The following is a 19,995-nucleotide window of genomic DNA, read 5'->3' on the forward strand; positions in this document are numbered from 1 at the left end:
AGCCTGGTTCAACCTGTCCCAGCCAGGCTGCAGTCGAAGGTCATACCAATGGGGTCATAAAATTATGGAAAATTGATTGGAGTCGATTGTTTTTTATTTTCATTTAAAAAATCAACAATTGTCTTATGTTAATGGCCCATTAATTTCAAGTTGATTAATTAAATGGACATCACCTGCACGACTTAACGTATGCAATACGACGTTTTTCATAGATTATGTTTAAGTGTTTGTATGAACCCAGAGTTGATACACTCGAGCTACCAAATCAATATCACTCGAGATGTGATGTTTTCTCTGAAGTCTCTCAAGGTGTTAGAACTGCGTGAGAAGAAAGTTGAGGGAAAGTAATAATCACATGACACTGACATTAGGTGCTTCAAACACTATTTGCTATTTTTTATTGGATAGGGCTTTGCGTACAATGTATACAAAAAAACTTATGACTTCACTCTAACTTCACTTCCAAAAACGAACTGAACTCTCCTCTAGTTTTTCTCGTGCGAGAGTCCGAAGCAAGAGTAAGGAAAGTGCAATACAATTATTTGTTGTTTTTCTGTTTGGTGGGCCAAAAACCTTCGAACTCATTGGTGTGCTCTATTGATGGTGAGAGTAGAGAGCGTGTGACTTGAAGAACGACAGAAATTTGACATTTTTGAAGTCATAAATCTCTGACCGAGTCTTCTAGAAGTGTGTTCAGCATATGGGTGCTAGTAAAAATTGGGGAGTTCCCCACCATAAATGACGGGTTCGGAGGTTCTTGATCTTCGCGCGATTTTAGGGTTGAGAGAAAAAAGGTGAAGAGCTGGTGGAGACGAAACATGTTTGATAGCAGATTTTCACAACAATGTTCTGAATGGAAAATAAAATAAATATGTGTTAATTTTGATTTCCAATCTAATTCATTCCAAGGCCTGGTTGACGCCAGGCTTTGGTTTAGATTAGCTTGGATCAAGCCTGCTTTATATTGGTGGGCCTATGTTGGGCCTACGTTGAGCCTCACCCTTGGACCAAGTTGAACTTGCCATGTTTGGTTCAATGTTTCAAGCCCTGTACATCCCACACTCACCCCAAGCTATGATGCCAGTCTAGAAACAGGCTCGGCTTATGTCGTTCCAAGCTTGGTCCAGGCTCGGTCCAATTGTTAATTCCCACCTCGACGTACGACTGATTCGTGGACTTTCATTCTCGCTGCTATTTCAGGAATATACCTCCGACAAATAATTTTTTGAAATGCAATGTCAGTGGCTGGATTTTCCTCTCCGCTAACTGTGAATTATGGAGAGAAATGAAACAAAGAAACTGAAAATTACGATGTAATTATTCGTGATTATATTTCGAGGTGGAAAAATGTGAGCATATTTCGTGGTTTTAATTATTCTTTTTTTAACTTTTTTAATGCATCTGACACACATAGTCAGTCTTTTCTGCGCACAATTGCGTTCATAATTTTCAACTTTTTGGGGGAAAATTATTCACCAGAATGTGCGTACTTTGTTGTTTAATTATGAGTATCCTACGGTTTGTATTCTGCTGGTGGATGAGGCCCGGGGGATGGGAGGGGTAGGTGTGCTGGTGTGGGACGCTAATGGAGACTCGAAATAGAATAAAAGGAATAAGAAGGGATGAAGAGGGATGAGAATTCCAGGGACTACAGATGCAATTGGAGTTGTAAAAAAAAACGGAAGAATGGAAGTCTCTCCGTGACGAGGTGCCTTTGTCATGCTAATCTAAAATGCGCCTTTTCCCTATTCTTTTTGTTCAAGTTTGCCATCAATTCAGCCGGGGCGTGTTTTCGATGCTGGGGGCTGTCAGTCCTGACTCGTTCGACACTCTGCACTCGTACAGCAATACTTTTCAGATGCCTTTTGTCACACCTTGGTTTCCGGAAAAGGTAAGAGAAACAATTCTAGTGATTGTTCTTGTTATTACGTTCTTTTCTTGTAGGGGTAGCAGCACAGGGATGAAAGATAATTTGCTTGTTAAGGTAGCTCTACCCTGCGGTCGGTATTTTACCGACCGGATGCGCTGCTTTTGAATATTTTCCATTACCTGATTTTTTAAATAATTGCATGAGTATAATTCAAGAAAATTCCTACAAAATCAGTATTTTTTTCAGTAAACTTTGGAGAAAATTTATTTTTTGATAAATATTTTTTCCTGATAAACAAATAATAAGAAGTGTATTTTAAAAAATGGATTATGTTTAGCAAAGAGTTAGAATTTTTGTTCTTTTTTTTAAGTTTTACGATCCAAAATTCAGATTTTAATCTGTGATTTTTTTTTGAATCTTCGACTTAAGGTCCGGTTTTTTAATCTTTTTTTTATAACTAAAATAATTGTTAAGGTGAGAAAAAAATTGCGATTCCAAATGTGATCGAGTTTTTAAAAACTTCGTCGTAGTTTTTGATAATTTCTGAATTTAGTGAAAGAGTAGAGCTACTTTAAACCTACAAAATTGAAGAACGAAGTCGTAAAATGTCCGTAAAATTACGATAAAATGTGGCTCAGGTGAAAACTCTGATGTTGCAATAGCAAAGCAATAAAGCTCTTAACCGACGAAAAAATAATTAAAAGACTTGAACATTTTTAATCACTGAAAATAATTTACTTCCCCTAATAAATATCACAGGGTATCTCTCATTTTCCTCCATCCCTTCTCTTTACTTATCCTTTCAATACAACATTTCTTCTAAAAAAGTATCTACTCATTTGACAACATGACCTACATGATCAGAAATTTTCCTCTCACCGAGCAGTCTCCTACCGTCCTAATCCCCATTTGTGCGTACGGTTTAAGTTGATTTCGTTTTGTCATTAACGGATTTTCGGAGATAATCCCTAATTGGTTTTGATGAAGTCTGGGTTACCTGCGGTTCGTTGATTTCACGTAATTAAAAATTACCTGGTGTCCAGTCTATTTGTCCAGTCTATTTGTTGATTTTTTGGCCTTTTCGATTGGTCGAACTGCGGAAACGAAGATAATATCGATCAGTCGTCTTTTGGATAATCAATAAATTTTCAAAGTTATGATCTTTTGAGTTACAATCATTCTACTATTAAAACTAACATTTCCGAATTGTTTCTCATAACTACAATTTCCCTGACTTTTTTACCGCATAATTATCTGACCTCTTCACCAAAATATTATCGATTATTCCATTTCCATCCTTGAACATCGTGAAATAATGAAACACCGTATATGTACTTAGCATACGAATATATGAAATGTGTCTATATAGTCAATGCACCAAATAAATTTACCAGGGGAGGGGAAATGGGGGAGAAAGGAGATAGGATAGGGGCTACTATACCGGACTATTTCATTCGAAAATGTAAATTGGAAAACGCACCAGCGTCGGTTGCATGGAAGGGCTCGATCGATCCGCTGGACGCGGTGTTTGGTGTACCTGGGGACACTAAATAAATTGAATTACATTTTTTCTATTTTATTCATGATGAAAGAATTAGGTAACAAAAAAAATACCACAACGAAGTGGGAGAAAAACCGAAGAGGAAATAAAACAATCATCGCTAAATGGACAATCGGATGTTTCGATTTTTCATTGCCAGTACATGAAAATACAGCAAATCGGATCGACTGGTTATCTGCACGTCTCACTGGTGAGTCGTGGGGGTGGAATGACAGGGAAACTAGTCGGTGCGATTTTATACAAGGGATGTTAACTATGTGTACCGGAAAAATTCCTGAGCGGATGGCTTTGACAGGATCGCACGCGTTGACTCCATTTTGGGGGAAAAATATGAAATTTGATTAATTTGTGGTGAATGTAATGGAATATGGGGGACAGAGAAATAACTTTTTAACGCAGTGGATTTAAATGTTCTTAATTATCGCTTATTGAAAAATTACTCGAGGAAGAAATGTCTGTACTCTACGACCTGCTACAGCAGACTGAAGTGGTCAACTAGACTAAAAAGAAAAATCGTCATAATGTGACAAAGGATCCCCAGTTCCTTTGCCACATTACCTCATGGCTTGTGTTTATGTCTAGAGATCTCTCTCTCTCTCTCTTCATGTTGATACATTTTTGAAACCATAGACTCATAAAATCAAGTCTCAAAAGACTGAGGCTATATTCCAACAGAATGCAATGATCAATGTGGGTAATTATGGAATCAATAAAAAAATTATGGGGGAATATATGATGTTAGTTAGTGTCGAGGTTCAAGTTATTTAGTTCTGGATGAGTGAAGTGAGGCTTTAAATGCTCGAATTCTTCAATTATCCCTGATGTTTCAATTAAAATGAGAATTTTCATTATCATTAGGGAAATTGGTTATCATATCCAATAAAAAGAGGATCGCAATTAACAGAAATTTTGTCATTTATCGAATTATTCAATATTAGCTATGGGAACGCGCTATGGGCCCCTCAGTTGAAAGTACATATTCAATAAATATGTGAGTATATTGCCAAAAACGTATCTAATATATTGATTTCATACAGGAGCTCGAACGAGATGAGAGGCGGCCAACGTTAGGCCGAGACTCGCACAGTTTTTGCCAATGTCGGCGCATCGTCGGGCACCTCTCATATCATTATACTTTATATATTAAGCATTATATACTATATATTATACATTACATACCATTTATATGAGCTATGCCGCAAATAACAGTGAGGAAAAACCATTTCGTTGCTGTTATTTAACAAGAATCGTCAGCACAGTATGAAAAATTATAAGATAAATTAAGAGATTATAAGAAATTATAAGATTTTTCAATACTCCATCATTCAAATAATATTAAAATTGAAAAACTCCGAAGAATTTCTTCTGAATGAACGATTATTACGAATTTTACAATTTTTAAATTAAAATTTCAATAATAAATTCCTATCACCGCAGGAAAAAAATCTAATACCATCACGTTCACACATATCAACCATCCAATGATTTGAAAATCCAAGGAAAATCCCAGAATTTTTTTTTTCCAGTATCCAAAGAAAATGAAAATGGAATTTGTGATTGCAGGTACTCACACCTTCCTCGGGATTTCTCGACTTCGCCATAAGCATGCGCCCGGATTACCATCGTGCTATCATCGACACGGTGCGACACTATGGCTGGAAGAAAATCATCTACCTCTACGACTCCCACGACGGTGAGTCTCTTCCCTATGCCCTCTCGGCATGCATTTCTCATTTTACAGCTCTTCCCACCCTTCCACCCACTCACCATCTTTTCCGCTCTATATTTCCTCTTTCTCCCTTCCGGCTTCGCCATCGTCTCGCCAAGTCTCACCCCCCCGTATTTTTATAGCCTTCGGGAGGTCTCCAGTGGCCAACTTTCCACCCCTGGCCCGATATTAGGTACCTATACTGTGTGGCATACATAATAAACGGCAGGTATGCCGAGTAAATCGCAACTAACTTCCAAAACTCCTGGCCATGCACACACCAAACACTCTCATCTTTTTTCATAAAATTTTTTTTTCCACCCCATTCTCTGTTCTTCGACCACACATTTTCCATCCCCTTCCACTTTCTTCGTACTCTTATGCCGTGCTCCGTCCCTTATGCTCCCAGCATTCACTCGAGATTTTAAACTCCAAACTTGGGAAATGCCTAAACAAGTTCTGAATCGTTTTTTCATGAAAAAAAAAAACCGAAAGGGTAACGATTCCAAATTGAATTTTTATAACTACAAACTGCGCCCATTGATATCGATCAGTTGATTGAAAAAGGGTAGTTTTTTTGGACCTGGGGGGAGAGGTTCTGCACCATAATTTTTCGATTTTCTACGTGCAACAGTAAAAAGTTTTATGAAAACTTTTAACGCCCTCCCATGATTCACACGAAAATACCTATTCCACCCTCAATTTTTCTTTTTATTTGTAATTCTATCATAGAGATTGAATGTGAAAAACAAATGGCGAAACCGAAAAATATGCAGATGCGTCATTTATTGTTTCCCCAGCGAGAAATCATGGATTTTAATAAGTTGGAATTTATGAGAAAAGAGGGGTGGCGGTTTAATTACTGAATGTAAATGCAAATATACTTTGTAGATTTTCTTTTTGTTCTCTGGAAGCAACGACCCCTCGCTATCTTCGCACTTTGAGACTTTACAGCCGTCTTGCACGGCTGCTCCGATAAATGCCGAGCACCCGCCGAGGGACAAAAGTATAACATTAGAAGAAAAAATATTTCTCCTGATTCTGGCAGAATTGACTATCTTGAAACACTCGCTTGAAAGTTTTGCCTCTATTGTATCTCTCGAACTTATAAACATTCTTGCTTTATTGCTCAGCATAATTATGATTAATACAACGACGTCGGACATAAATATTGGATTATAAAGTATCCATATTCACAGCGGTTAGAAGGGGGGAAATCAAGCTGTCCCTGGTAGAAACTGCCAAGCATTGACAACAAGGCTAAGCTTGATTAACTCTAAACTGCCAAGACTGGCATATCCTAAGATGTGTCTAGTTTCAACCAATGGTGATGCCAATCTAGGGCCAACGTTAGTTCGATAGGTCACCCCGAAGCCCAGTAGTGAGCCTCGTTCATACCCAGGTAGAAAATCACAAATGGCCCAGGCTTCACCCAAGTTATTCCCATGAGTAGGTAAGCTTGGATCAGGCTTGGCATCCAAGCCTGGATCAATAGTGGATGAGCATTGGAATGTAACGTGGGGCCAGGCCTGGTAACGAGGGCTGGCCCAAGCTGACTTATTAAGACTGGTCCAGGCCTTCCAACCAGCGCCGTTTCAGGCTTATATATTAAAAAACGTCTAGGCTTTATTCAAACAGTTTATAGTACTGAACATATCCTTTTGTAAAAAGGACATACACCTCAAATCTCGAATCGAATCGAACATATCGATATTCCGTAACACTTATTCGTGATTGGTAGATACATTCACAGCGGCACAATTTGAATTTCACAAGTACACAAGTATCAAGTAAATCAAGTCAAAGGATGAGTTAATTAGTAGAAAATAAAAACTTAGTTAGAAAATGGAAATGAAACAAGTTACTCATCAAATGTAAATATCTATATCTTATCGAAACTCCTGTATTTTCCAAGTCGTCTTACAACTTCAAGACATTTAAAATTTTGCATGTTGCCTACAAGTGGGAAATAGATCAGCTGTGAATATATCAGCAATTTTTAAAAATCCATGTTTACGAAATGATGACGTGTTCAACGTCATACGCGATTACTTCAGGATCATTTTGGTATAATTATTTTGAATTTAAATATTACATTGACTTTTTATATCCCTATAATTCAAATGCTCTACTCATACAGTAGTTAAAATAAGGTGCGCTCACCGCAAATGTGACTTAAATAAAAAATATCACAACAATTAAGATTAACCAAATCGCGCACGGTGGCGCGCGACTATGTCTCGTCCAGATAAATTACAAAGGAACCAGATACCTTGTGGCATTCGAAAACTTACTTCACACTTATGTAACAATATGGGGTTAACAATTAGGCATAATACCATAGGACATTGCCACCTTTTGGTTTCACGTGTAAGTAAAATCAGCATGCCGCTAACGATAAACGACGAAGGAAATCATTAAAAATCACGTTTCGTGGAATAAATTAGTAAAAACAGCAAAATACATCCAGCAAACTCGATTATATTTAAAACGTCAACTTTTCCTGAATTCTATCATCATTTTGTTGTTTCAAGGAAAATTCTTTCGAAATTACCATTCAACTCAATGATTTACGTCATAATGACCATCTTCATTGTAATCAAATATTTAAATATGATTTTGTGAGTATTAAATATTAAAAAAGAAATAAACGTCAATATAGATTCGTAGATATAATAAAAACTGGTCATACATGTTGCAAAAATTTCTATTATTCAGATATAACACTAAATATTCGAGAACACATCAATTTCGCGAAATTCCATTTAGATATTATCGAATGGACATGAATTTTTCACATTTATCGCATTCACTATAGTTAGAAAATGTGAATCAGAACATTAAACAACAGTCTAATAGATTCTCCGTTTAATCCAGGAATTGGCTTCCGTTTTGAGTTTCTCTCAATGTTGAGTAATGTTCAAACTTCCCAGGTAGGAAATGCCAATGTCCACGAAACGGGCCAGGTCTGGCACGAGACTGGCTTGCCAGATCTGGGCCACCAAGCTTGGCCCGAGGCATGGCCAGACCGGCAAAGAGCATGGCTTGCCAGGCTTGGGTCACTAAGCTTGGCCCGTGGTATGGCCAGACTGGCAAAGAGCACGGTTTGCCGGGCTTGGGCAACCACGCTTGACCCGAGGTATGGCCAGACTGGTAAAGAGCATGGCTTGCCAGGCTTGGGTCACCAAGCTTGCCCCGAGACATGGCCAGGCAGACAAGGGGCATGGTTTGCCAGGCTTGGGTCCCATATGGAACAGCATTCCAAAAATTGAATTCTCATGGGGAATGTTCCTTCACTAAATTTTTCGTCCTTTGATTCTCCTTCTTCCGAAGGTACCATTATTTCTTCTGAACATACTATTTCAGGGGAAAATATGCGTGGATATCACCGTATACCACACATTCTATGACAACAGCCCGTAAGATGGCGTGTTGAGTAGTCTGATTGTGGCAGTAGACATGAGTGTCGTGTGCGGCAATTTATTATTTTAATATTACTCTTTTACTATTGTAATATGTCTCAGAGTTCATATTCACGGGTTAAAAAATACAGACATTTTCATCAACTGAAGAAAAAAGAATCTGTAAACGTAGAAGGCGCTAAAGAAAAAACTCCGGATTACAGTGAACGCAATAATGCCGATGAGGAAGAGGTTAGTTTGCCAACAGCCAATGAAATAACTATCCGTAGTGGATCTATTGTGGATCAAATTAGTGGAGATGTCGATGTTCGACATCTCGATGATAATGCTAGTGCTTGTGGTGATAGTTGGTCGGGTGGTGATGGTGATTGTGGCTCGTATAAGCATCTTAATGATTGCATCAGTGAATCCAATAGCAGCGTTGGAGACAGGGATGAACCAATTCTTGGGGGCTCAGGTTGTGATGGTGATTCAGATGACATTGACAATGATTTCAACAAAGTATTCACTGACAGCATTGGAGACAAGAATACACAAACTCTGGACAAATTGGAACCGCGGGGAATGGAGCAAAAAATTAATCAATGGGCAGTGAATGTGATGTATCTTAGCATAATAAAGTATTTTCTATGTCATTTCCTCATAAGTTAGATCACGGGAATAAATATCCGTTGTTGGTTCAGGGATTAAATATTATGTCCAAAAGTTTAAAGGGAAAAATAATAAGTGGATTTTTAATTTTTAAGAAAAATTCTAATGAAAGTAATTTCAGCCATTGAGAGCTGTTTTCAGTATTTGGTGATTCAAGTCAAATAATATTTATAAGGTTGAAGTTTCACAATCGGACTGCGTCCATATTCCCCAAAGATTTCAAATTTAAGGGTTGAAATTAATTAGTTATATGTAATCCTATCCAAGACTTTTTTATATTTCTAAGTTTGTTTGAAAGAGTGAATATAATAAGCAATATTATATAGAACTAGCACACAATCAATGCAACTAAATATCATTCTGTGTTCCGGAGTTGCAGATGGAGAAGACATTATTGTAAAAAAAGGACGTCTTTCCGAGATGAAAAAATAATTCTTATCAGGATAATTCGTATCAGCAATTGTCTATGGATATAAGAATTAATTCTTATCATCCATAGCGGAATAAATTATCCATAATATTGCTATTATAATGACTGTTTTCATGCTTGAATTGAAGCACGATAATTTATCAATTCTAAACTACTAATTTAAAAAATAACATTGGTGCGTTATTTTGTTGGATATTTTGTTAATACAATCTTCGAATTCTGAAGACTGACTGCTAATATTATTAGATTGTAAGAGAGAGTTTATTAAGACTTAATATGGTATGTCGTATTAAATTTCGGATTCAAATGATCTACGTAGATTATTTATTTTAAAAGCGGATGAAAATAATCCACAAAAGATTTTTCTACAATTTATACCTGCAATCATTTTTTTGAGTTTTCATATTCTGTTCGCGGAAAAATCTCATAGTTGTGATTATCTTTCATGAAAATTGGAGATACAAACACTGCATATCTTTAACTGTTCAACCAAAATCGGATGAAAACATGTACTATGTCGATAGGAGGAAAAAAGTTTTTGATTGGCTGAGTTTTTTTGTCAATAGATTTAATAAATTTAAATATAAGTTTTGTCACATAATAAAACTGTTTTCTGTATAATGTTGAAGGTAATAAATACATGTCTGCTTATCAGATATACCGTTCATATATTTATTGGTGATTCTGAACCCAATACAGGCAACGGTTGGAGCCTGGCCACAGCTCTGGTCGTAAATCTGGGCCAATTTCGGGCCGAATGGTCAGCCCAGAATGCGGCCAAAGTTCGGCAATAGGTCTGGGCCAATTTCGGGCCGAATGGTAAGCCCAGAGTGCGGCCAAAGTTCGGCAACAGGCCTGGGCCAATTTCGGGCCGAATGGTAAGCCCAGAGTGCGGCCAAAGTACGGCGACCGAAGTCTGGCCAAAGTTCGGTCCCAGGCCTGGCCCCGTGTTATCATCCCAGGGTCTAGCCAAGTTCGGCGCGAGTTTGGCTGGAGCCCGGGTGCCGAGCTACGGCAGCTCGGCGGCCGTGCTTGTACCAAGGTTGGCCCATTCGTTTTTTCCTACCTGGGTTATTGGTCCGTTATAAAAGAAGTAAAAACACTTTTGAAAATGTTCGTGAAACCTGTCTCATAAAACAAAATTGATATTCAATGAATATCATTCAGTATTTATTTATTAGAATGCAAATTAAAACCAGATTTTATGAACAAACATTCTTATAATCATAAAATATTGTATCAGAACAATTGAAAAATTGATCAGAACAATTTACGTACCAGCGTTAGAAAAAAAACTTATCACTGATTACGAGAAGTTCCCTTTCCACGAAGATAAAATTTCTCCGCATTTGATTCATAATTTCTGTTCAAATTTCATGTTTGTGAAAATTCCACACAAATACGGAAAAAAATATTCATTTCCTCAATAAATCTTGCAGTACAAGCACTAGATTTTTTTCCTAGCTGATACCACTCCTGTTTTCCGTAATAGCACTTGAATTCTTGAAAACAAAACTTCGCTAAATGCTTTTCACTCACGAACCAAGGAATTCATCTTTTTACTCATCAATTTTTGCCTACGACATGTGCCTTTGCATTCACATGATTAAATATACTGTACATACTATCTACTGTACTATTGCGTCTCCCTGTGATTTATCAATTACGAAGAATATTCTATTCGATAAATTGTCTAAATAATTAATTAAATATTCGTATGATGTTGCCCCCTGACATTTCTAACTTCTGAATTCCTCACTAACATCACGATATTTGTTAAATGCAGTTCTCCTCGAAATCTAATTTATCCGAGTTTCGTACACGTCATCCCAATTGTCTGTATAATACACATTCCTATCTCATTTTAGCACTCACTCACAGGGCGTTTCATCCAATGAATTTGTAAATATTTTGGATGGAAAAATTTGGAAAAATGAAAATTTATGAAAGCAACGAAACCATACGAGTGCTCAATTTTTTTTCCTTACAAATCAGTCGAAAAAAATAAAGTAAAAAATACTGCAAAATGAAAAAAATCATCACGAAGGGCCAATTACCCAAAAAAGAAGACAGAAAGGGCCGTAAGGAGAGGAAATCTTCGCAAAAGGCGAATTAACCGAAGAAAAGAGGCCAGAAAGGACCAAAAAAATTCCTCCCAAAAAAATGCATATGCGCTCAAATATATTCAGCATATATCTGATACACTAATTTTTTTCCCAGAATATATATAAAATTAATATATATTTCGCATACGCACTGTTTTCCATGCGCGATAAAATCACGATTGTCATAAAAATTTGAATAAATAGATAAAAATTTTCGCCACAGACCGCATGCTTCGATGATCCCTAGCATCATGAACTGACAAAATCGCGTACATAAGGTCCAAGGTCTCCCATAACATTCGCGATAAATGTCTATCAATCTTTACGACTCCAAATAAAGTAAAAGTTGAGTAAAATTGAACTCCCATTCGGATTTTTCACATGCCCTCTGTAACTATTGCGATAAAATATGTGAGAAATCAATCAGATATTTTCTGCTCTCATCATATGACATCCTGACCCCAAAAGAAATATATAATTCACATGTTCTCATGATCTTGACCATAAAAATCACGTGAAGATGAGCAGCAAGTTGATCAACGACAATCTACAAACATATAAATCATAAATATGTTTGAGGAGAGTAACGAAGGCAGAATAAAATTTCAGAAGGGGGCAAAGTACTGAGGAGGGGACACATTCAGTGCCATTGGCTTCACTGATGTACACAAACTACACGACTCGATATGCTGTACTTACGGCTGAATCCTAATCTGTTGAATCCGGCCTTCAGTCTTCATTTTTCACTTGATCGTGAATTAATCCAGACATTCGTTTTCCTCTCCAATGGTCTGAGTTAACACTGTGAAAACTAACGACTGTGATTGCTACCGTCGTCATTATTCGGATGGATTAAACATAATTAAGTCAGTGGATCGCGACCTCAACGAGCGACCAAATCATCGCAATAATACCGAGTGTGAATAATTAATTAAGACGTGATACCACCGATCCAGTAGTTCATCCCTCACCGAATGTCATTACGAGTCGAAGAAGCATTCCAATCAGTGAATTTTTCAGCCAACAGTCATTTTCACAATTAACACCTGGTAAAACTCGTTTTAACACATGTCACCATTAAATGCAAGTGAGTCTCATCTGTAATCAACGGCTACCGTAATTACTATCGAGTAATACATATGACGGAAGAAGATGATAGAAATATTCGCGATTTCCCGCCATTATCACGGATTGATCAAGGATATGAGGTAATCGATGTTCCCTCATTGGGAAGAATATCGCATAGTAGTGTACCATCATCGTAATAACTCCGCGATTACCGCATTTACCTTGACCACGAGCATCCAGTCATTGCGGCAATAGAATAACAGAGGACGAAGAGAACAGACATTCGCTGTTTTAGGAAATAATCTTTTGATTTTTACTTGGAAAACCTTCAGCTGTGACGATTCATGATTTGTTTACTCGCACAGGGTTTGAGACATTGAGTAGATTTTCTTTTACTAATTTGTTTTGTTTTGTTTTACTAATTTGGACAACTGAAAAAAAGTCTTAATCATATTTAACGCATCCCAAATAGTATTAGATTAAAATCGAAAACTCAATTTAATTATAAGGAAAGTGTAACCGGAACACGACGTAACTCACAAATAGAGAGAGCCGAAAATTAATCTCATCATCTGGTGATTCAATAATTAAAGAATCTTAACACTTGGGTACAAAGAGGTAATCAACTTAAAATGAAATAAAACGAGAGTTTTTTTGTGGACACGCAGAGCAAAAAGAGGTCCTGAAATATTATTTTCCTTATGATAAAGAGGAATAGTAGAAGAAACGCCGAAAAAGGCCCAAAGATTGGGACCAATGCGTCTGCAATAAAACGGAGGAATTAGGACCGACGAAAATTTGTCCACAACAAGATCATTAAGCCCGATCGTAATAAATGAGTATTAAATAAATTTTGTTTCACTAAAATAATTGAAAAATTTAAGAGAGAATTCCGACCGAACAATAAAAATATAAAATTATAATTATTTGACGAGACGATTGAATGAGTGAATGAATGATTGAATGAACTTCAAATACAAAAATCCCTTCTGCGACAGAACAATGACGAAATTATCCAAAAATACCTCTGAGTGATTTTTTTCTGAAATGGACGACTACTGATGTTGATCAAAAATATCCACCGCAGATCACTCATTTCCAAACGTGATCGAGAGACTTCTAAAAAAACTGAAGTAATTACCATCACAATTTACAATATCTCAAGCTAATCATCATTATCTCCCCAATCTCCCGAAGTTGATCACTGATAATTACAGGGAAAAATCGGTTTTCCCAATCTTGGTTGAATAAGTTTTGACGTGTTAATTAGTGGTTTAACAACAAGCATCCATTAACCTCATCTTGTCGAAAATTAGCGTTTCATCCTCTCTCGCGTTTCACCCAGAGATCGCCTTGTGCTATTCGACAATGACAACGAGGGCCATTTCCAAGGAAACGAACACGAGTACAACGAAAGCGAGGAAGGAGGTATCCGGATGAATCAGAGGCACGTAGCGAGCCCCACTTTTTGCTTAATTAGTATTTCGAACGAGGAAGCACGATTCGTAGGGAGAGAACTCAGTTCACTTCCCCTCTCTGCCACAACTCCAGGGGAATCAAGCGATTTAACCTAAGCTAAGTTTCCACCGGGAGATAGGAGACTAGGGTTTCACTGGTATTCATAGTTTTATATGCAGCAAGTATCATTAGGAATATCCCACTCTTACACTGAACTCTGATCATCTTGTCCTAATATCCTCATTTTACTAACGCTCCTTGGAAGAGATGAAATTTCGGTTTCTTCATTCCCCAAATCTCCTGGGAATCATTGCCCTTGCCCACCAGTGAGAACGTTTCATTGTTGTGACGATGCGATTTTTTTGGGGTCACTAGAGAGTCATAGCGAGTCATAACGGGTATGAAGCCATTGCACCGGATTCCATCGCGGATGTCATCAATCTAGAACGATCTGATGTCGTTTACCCGCCGACCAAACCATAAATGTCGGTTTCTATTACTGGTTATTTGCCTTCTTTAATGGTGACACTTTCCTCTTCGGGACATTTCCAATATGGTATTTCTATCGATGTCTAGCAATTGCCAATATTCATGGTACATTAAAATTGTTGTAATCGCGGTGTACGTTTGGCCATCGTAAATCCAAGTTAAGGCAGTCCACAGCTCGGCAGTTTGGGATGCTGCGTTAATACTAACGTAACATTGTATTGCTCAGGTCATAACTGTCACACTGTGTGGGACCTTGTCTAAGCCCAGTTTGATGAAGAGGGGAGCTTAGAGTGAATGAGTGGATGGCGTTTGATGCAGTTTAGAGGAGGACAGTTGTCGCAGTATCACTCGTCACACCGTACCAAGTAGATTCGTACCGTCAACCATGTGTGTCAGATAGAAGCACGTTATGGTACATTGCGCATCTCGACCAAGAGATATGTGGGTAGAAATCTAGTTAGTGTTGACCCTTTGCCACGTTGACTAGTGTATCTGACCATCGCGAACTCCGCGACTCGGTACATTTCCAACTAAATCCTTCAGCCCACCCGGTGGGTGGGATCATCGAAATTCAGGAGTTGGTCTTGATTTCTCGGTCTCTGTTCATCGCTCCTCTCGTGTCAGGTGTACCTTGACGATCACGTCCTGTCGGCACCGCGACACCACTTCCCGCAGTGCCAAATTCAGCATTCGGTTGCGATAACGTTGTCCAACCTCTGATTTCTCCGATCGTCAAGGGAAATTGTCTTCCGCCACATCTAACGATCATCCAAGTTCCGACTCACTTGCTGAAGAAATAAAGCTCGCCAAGATCGGCTGTGTTTCATGAAGGCAATTATGTTTCAGCGGAAATGTCAATCGTCTGAACTACCCAACCCAAAATGGATCTCGAGATTTTTCATCAGTTTGTCATAGGATTAGTTTGTGAGTACTCACGTTTAATGTATGATTTTGATTGATTGTTGGAATAAATTGGATTTACTTTAGGCAATTTCCTTGTCTTTGACTGTGGTCTTCATGAAGGATGGCCCACACCAACTCTTGGAAAATTCGCTGAAGATGATATAATCAAGTTGACATCAACTCAAGAAGCTTTAGTGCTTAGTGTAATGTACCTGGGTGTGGGCATTGGTACAATCATACCGTTGATCTCAATGGATAGAATTGGGAGAAAATTGACACTGCTATTTGGTGCTCTACCCAAAGTGTTCAGTTGGATTGCAATCGGTCTGGCTAACAGTCCCAATACTCTCTGCATCGGTAGAATTCTAGCTGGAATTGGCTGTGGTATCACCTACACAGTTGCTCCAATGTACATCGGTGAGATCAGCAGTAGACGTACGAGAGGACCTCTTGGTACCATGAATGCTGTTTCACTGAATCTAGGAATTCTATTCATCTACACTGTTGGTCTATGTGTCAGTCGTTTCACGATGGCGATGATCAGTCTTGCTGGTCCTGTACTATTCATCGTATCATTTATATGGCTGCCCGAGAGTGCGGTTTATCTCACCCAGAAGAATCAACTGGTACGGGCCGAAGAGGTCCTCAAGTGGACACTTGGCAAGGAAAATGTCCAGAAGGAATTTGAGGAAGTGAAGAGAATTGTCTCCTTCGAGGATAAGACCAGGGCCATTGGATTTTTCGCTACATTGAAGAAGGCATCGAAATGTCCTGCTAACAGGCGAGCATGCTGGATCCAACTCATCCTGAGCAGTGCCATTGGTGTCACTGGTGCAGCACCAATCCTCTCCTTTCAGTCTCATATCATGAAACAGGCGGAATTTGATGGTGTTGATTTTACTATAATTGCAACGGGAGTCGCTGTCGTTATTTCCGGAATAGTCTGCATGGCAGTTGTTAAGTTCACTGGAAAAAGAAGACTCCTGCTGGTGTCTGGTCCACCATTCTTCGGTTCACTTGCCGTCCTCTCCATCTTCTTCACACTTTTGGAATACGGAGTTGATGTAAAGGGTTTTAACTGGATACCGAGTGTTTTTATCATCATCTATATTATCGTTTTTGGTTTTGCATTTAATCCACTGCCAATAGCTTATCTGGGGGAATTATTCTCAATTGATATGAAGGTCATTGCTGGAGTGTGCGCTGTTTTGTACTACGCAATTACAACAACAGTGACGATAGAAATTTATCAGGTAATAATTTTAGTTTAATGATGTTTGGGGTTGGATTCATTAATTCAATTGTCGTTTTATGATTTTCTAGAAATTGTTTGAGACATTTGGGACGTTTGCAGCAATGTGGCAACTGACTGTGATCACTTTTATTATCTGGTGTTTGATTTGCGTATATGTGCCAGAAACAGAAGGAAAGAGCTTAGCGGAAATACAGACAATGCTCAGTGAAGGATTTGTGAAGCGAAGGGAGAAAGAGAATAAGGGAAAAGCCAGTGAAATAGAGGCTGTCGATATCGGAGTATATTCTTTGAGCAAAGTCAGTGTAGTACCGACTTTGAACAATCCAATCAATTAAAGTTAAAGTAACTTTTCCAATTTTCCTTCTCTTCATTCCCTTTTTATACTGTTGAAAACTAACCAAGGATTTAATAAAATGTTTCCAGACTCAGTTGTTTCTTAGAAATTGAGATCAAATTTTTTGCGATTGATTGACGATGATTAACCGAATTCTCCAAGACTGTCACGATATACAAATTACAAATTCATAAATTCAAGTGACTAATTTAATCTCCCAGTTAAATTCTCTGAGGCACAGGTTACCAGCCTTGCCTCTCAAATGGAAAATTACTCAGAGAGACTCCGCAAGTGCATCCGTACCATCGTCAATACAAAACGAATGCTTAATCAAGGCATCTAATGCAATCAAGATCGTGTGCGACGTTGAACCAAGTGTATTAGTACATACTCACTCATCTCTTAACCTCTCTCCCGTTTCTCTTCCACGATATATCTTGAGCACTGTTGAATCTACGCATCCCAGTAACTAAATCGCATTCCCTTAAGGGAACCATTGCCATCTTCCCTCAGCCATGTACAGGGTGTCCCATTTGAAACAATTCACCTAAATATCTCTTGAGGGGGGTGGGGGGGGGGGGCAAATGACAGGAAATGTTATTGGAAATGGGATAATGGTTAAATGATCAGACGTGTGAATCCTGTTTTAACTCTTTTATTTTATACGCTGGAAAGGCACCACCGCTCTGCTTCGTTTCCTTCAAAGAACTAACTAATAGACTAAAGGGATACAACACCCTGGACCTGATGTCTCTCATCAACAATGGTCCCACTCATGCACCTCTGTATACATTCAGGAAAACAGAGCATACACATGACCTTCAAACTTCCTAGAATTTTCTCTCATAAAAATGTTTTTCAATCTCAAGTGGAAACACCAGAATAAAGGAAATACTAATCGTACAAAGACGTATTCATTCCATCTGAAGATTAATTGTTGACAAACATTTGAAATGTAAACTCCAATAAATGTTTTGAGACATTAGTTGAAGGGTTTCGAAGGGGGCATTTAATGCCCGCATATTTGTCAGCTGTCAAGGTCAGACTTGCAAGCTGCAAGCATAGGGAGCTTTTTTAAAATAGTAATCGCAGGTTTCACCCCAATAAAACGTCTTTGCCTTAATGAGGGGATGTGCGGGGTGTTGAGGGGAATGCGATCGGGAGGCATCGCCACACATCGTCAACCTTAGGGTATCACAATGTCATTCTCAGGGACATTATCAGGCGGTAGTTATCAAATAATCAGGGGTGTGTATCAGGTTCGAAATGTGGAAACTATCGGGGGTTAATTATCATATATATGATTTACCATATCTATAATCATACAGTGCACTATAAAATTATTACGAATTCAAGATTATCAAATAGTGTAAATAGAAGTTTGTAAAATATATCGACATTACCTCAGGGCTTAAATCAGGTCATTTATTAATCCCTACCAAATCACTAATTTTCGCACCGCATTCTATAATATTTGAAAGAACTTTATCTCAATTTCATTCATGTCCATTTCTGCGTTTTCACTCAGAAAATGGGACGAAAGTGAGTTCTGGTATTAAACTGAAGAGTCAGACTTTCTTAGCCTGACCCAGGATGCACCATCTGGAGGTAACGTCTGCTTGCATCCTTTCGCTGAAAAAGAGAAAAAAAGTAGAGCAAACGTGTGTGGAGGTTCATCGGTGTGTTCCGACTCAGCGGTGGTAACATTCAACAACTTATGAACTCATGAGCGCACGAATCCTCAAATATTTCCTGTCACTTGAGCTCCTCAGGAGATATTTAGGTGGATCGTTTCAAATGGGACACCCTGTGTACGACGTTCCTCCATCCATAACTGTGCGCAACGGCGTCAGTGAGGTATTCACTGTTCTCCAAATCTAATCGACATTCCAGTATTTCATTAGTAATGTCGTCTCCGTCCCGAAGGATCTTATCTCATTTGTATGTAACAACGTTGTGAATTATAGTTGGACATATAATGAAAAATTATGAATGAGTAATTAAAGTTTGGCAAAAAGATATCCGTGACTGGGGGGATATTTTTCCAGGGCCATTTTTTCCGGGGATATTTTTTCCGTCAGCCGTTCATGCGACCAATCGCGAATGGTGACCCCGTCGAAGAGTGAGAGTATGAATGGGACCCACCAGCCTCCGTTGGCAGCGACTAGTGTCTTGGTGTAGACCCCTGCCCATCATCTAGTACTCCGGTACCCCTGTCCCGGTCGGTGATATGAATGAGAATTAGCTTCAAAATATTTCCTGCTGAGGAGGTGCCAGGAGTCGAGGAAGACACTGGACTCGAACTTGAAGGTTCCTGTTCACTCGCACAGTGTCGGGGTACTGGTGAGGTGATTGTGAGAAGGTTTAAATGTTTAAGGATTATCAATTAAAAATGGTTTTAATTATTATAATGTCACTTTCACTTTTATTAGAAAAGAAAACAAAGAAAGAATGTTCCAAAAATTGAAAATTTACTTAGAGATATCAAACGCGAAGAAATAAATAGTTGTTTATCGACGGGGAAGTCTATTAATATTTAATATATCGCGAGGATGGAGAAAACAGTTTTTTATTTGAATGAAAGGAATTTAACCGGAACGCGGTGTAACTCTAGCAATCGAATATATTACTGATGGAGATAATGTAAGAATTATGTCTGATCAGTTCGAGAATTTTTCGTGACGCGATGACTGCGGACCGTATGTCGGGAAGTAAAAACTAATGTTGTGAAAAATCCATGC

The 19,995-nt window shown here is 38.4% G+C and overlaps 2 protein-coding genes across 7 annotated transcripts in view; both read left to right on the forward strand.

The window, feature by feature from the left end:
• Window positions 1-19,995, forward strand: part of Glurib (Glutamate receptor IB) — a 385,770-nt gene that overhangs the window by 303,221 nt on the left and 62,554 nt on the right. For 3 of the 4 annotated variants that reach the window (XM_064130822.1, XM_064130821.1, XM_064130824.1), the window contains exons 3-4: window positions 1,764-1,891; window positions 4,995-5,124. In XM_064130822.1, the coding sequence (XP_063986892.1) occupies window positions 1,764-1,891; window positions 4,995-5,124 (258 nt within the window). Of the gene's footprint in view, window positions 1-1,763; window positions 1,892-4,994; window positions 5,125-12,745; window positions 12,835-19,995 lie in introns of those variants that run through there. The other variant, XM_064130825.1, reaches the window with a different exon arrangement.
• LOC135167537 (facilitated trehalose transporter Tret1-like) lies at window positions 12,655-17,348 on the forward strand. 3 transcript variants are annotated; one of them, XM_064130826.1, is made up of 4 exons: window positions 12,655-12,796; window positions 15,609-15,686; window positions 15,750-16,918; window positions 16,989-17,348. In XM_064130826.1, exons 2-4 carry the CDS (start codon window positions 15,644-15,646, stop codon window positions 17,253-17,255), a joined length of 1,479 nt encoding a protein of 492 aa, XP_063986896.1. In that variant the 5' UTR covers window positions 12,655-12,796; window positions 15,609-15,643; the 3' UTR covers window positions 17,256-17,348. The 3 variants fall into 3 exon arrangements, with proteins under 3 accessions (XP_063986896.1, XP_063986897.1, XP_063986898.1); XM_064130827.1 differs by lacking the exon at window positions 12,655-12,796 and adding an exon at window positions 13,973-14,262; XM_064130828.1 differs by lacking the exon at window positions 12,655-12,796 and adding an exon at window positions 14,174-14,262 and having other exon boundaries at window positions 14,989-15,686; window positions 15,786-16,918.

This window comes from Diachasmimorpha longicaudata, chromosome 11, assembly GCF_034640455.1.
Source record: "Diachasmimorpha longicaudata isolate KC_UGA_2023 chromosome 11, iyDiaLong2, whole genome shotgun sequence".
In the NCBI taxonomy this organism is placed as follows: Eukaryota; Metazoa; Arthropoda; class Insecta; order Hymenoptera; family Braconidae; genus Diachasmimorpha; species Diachasmimorpha longicaudata.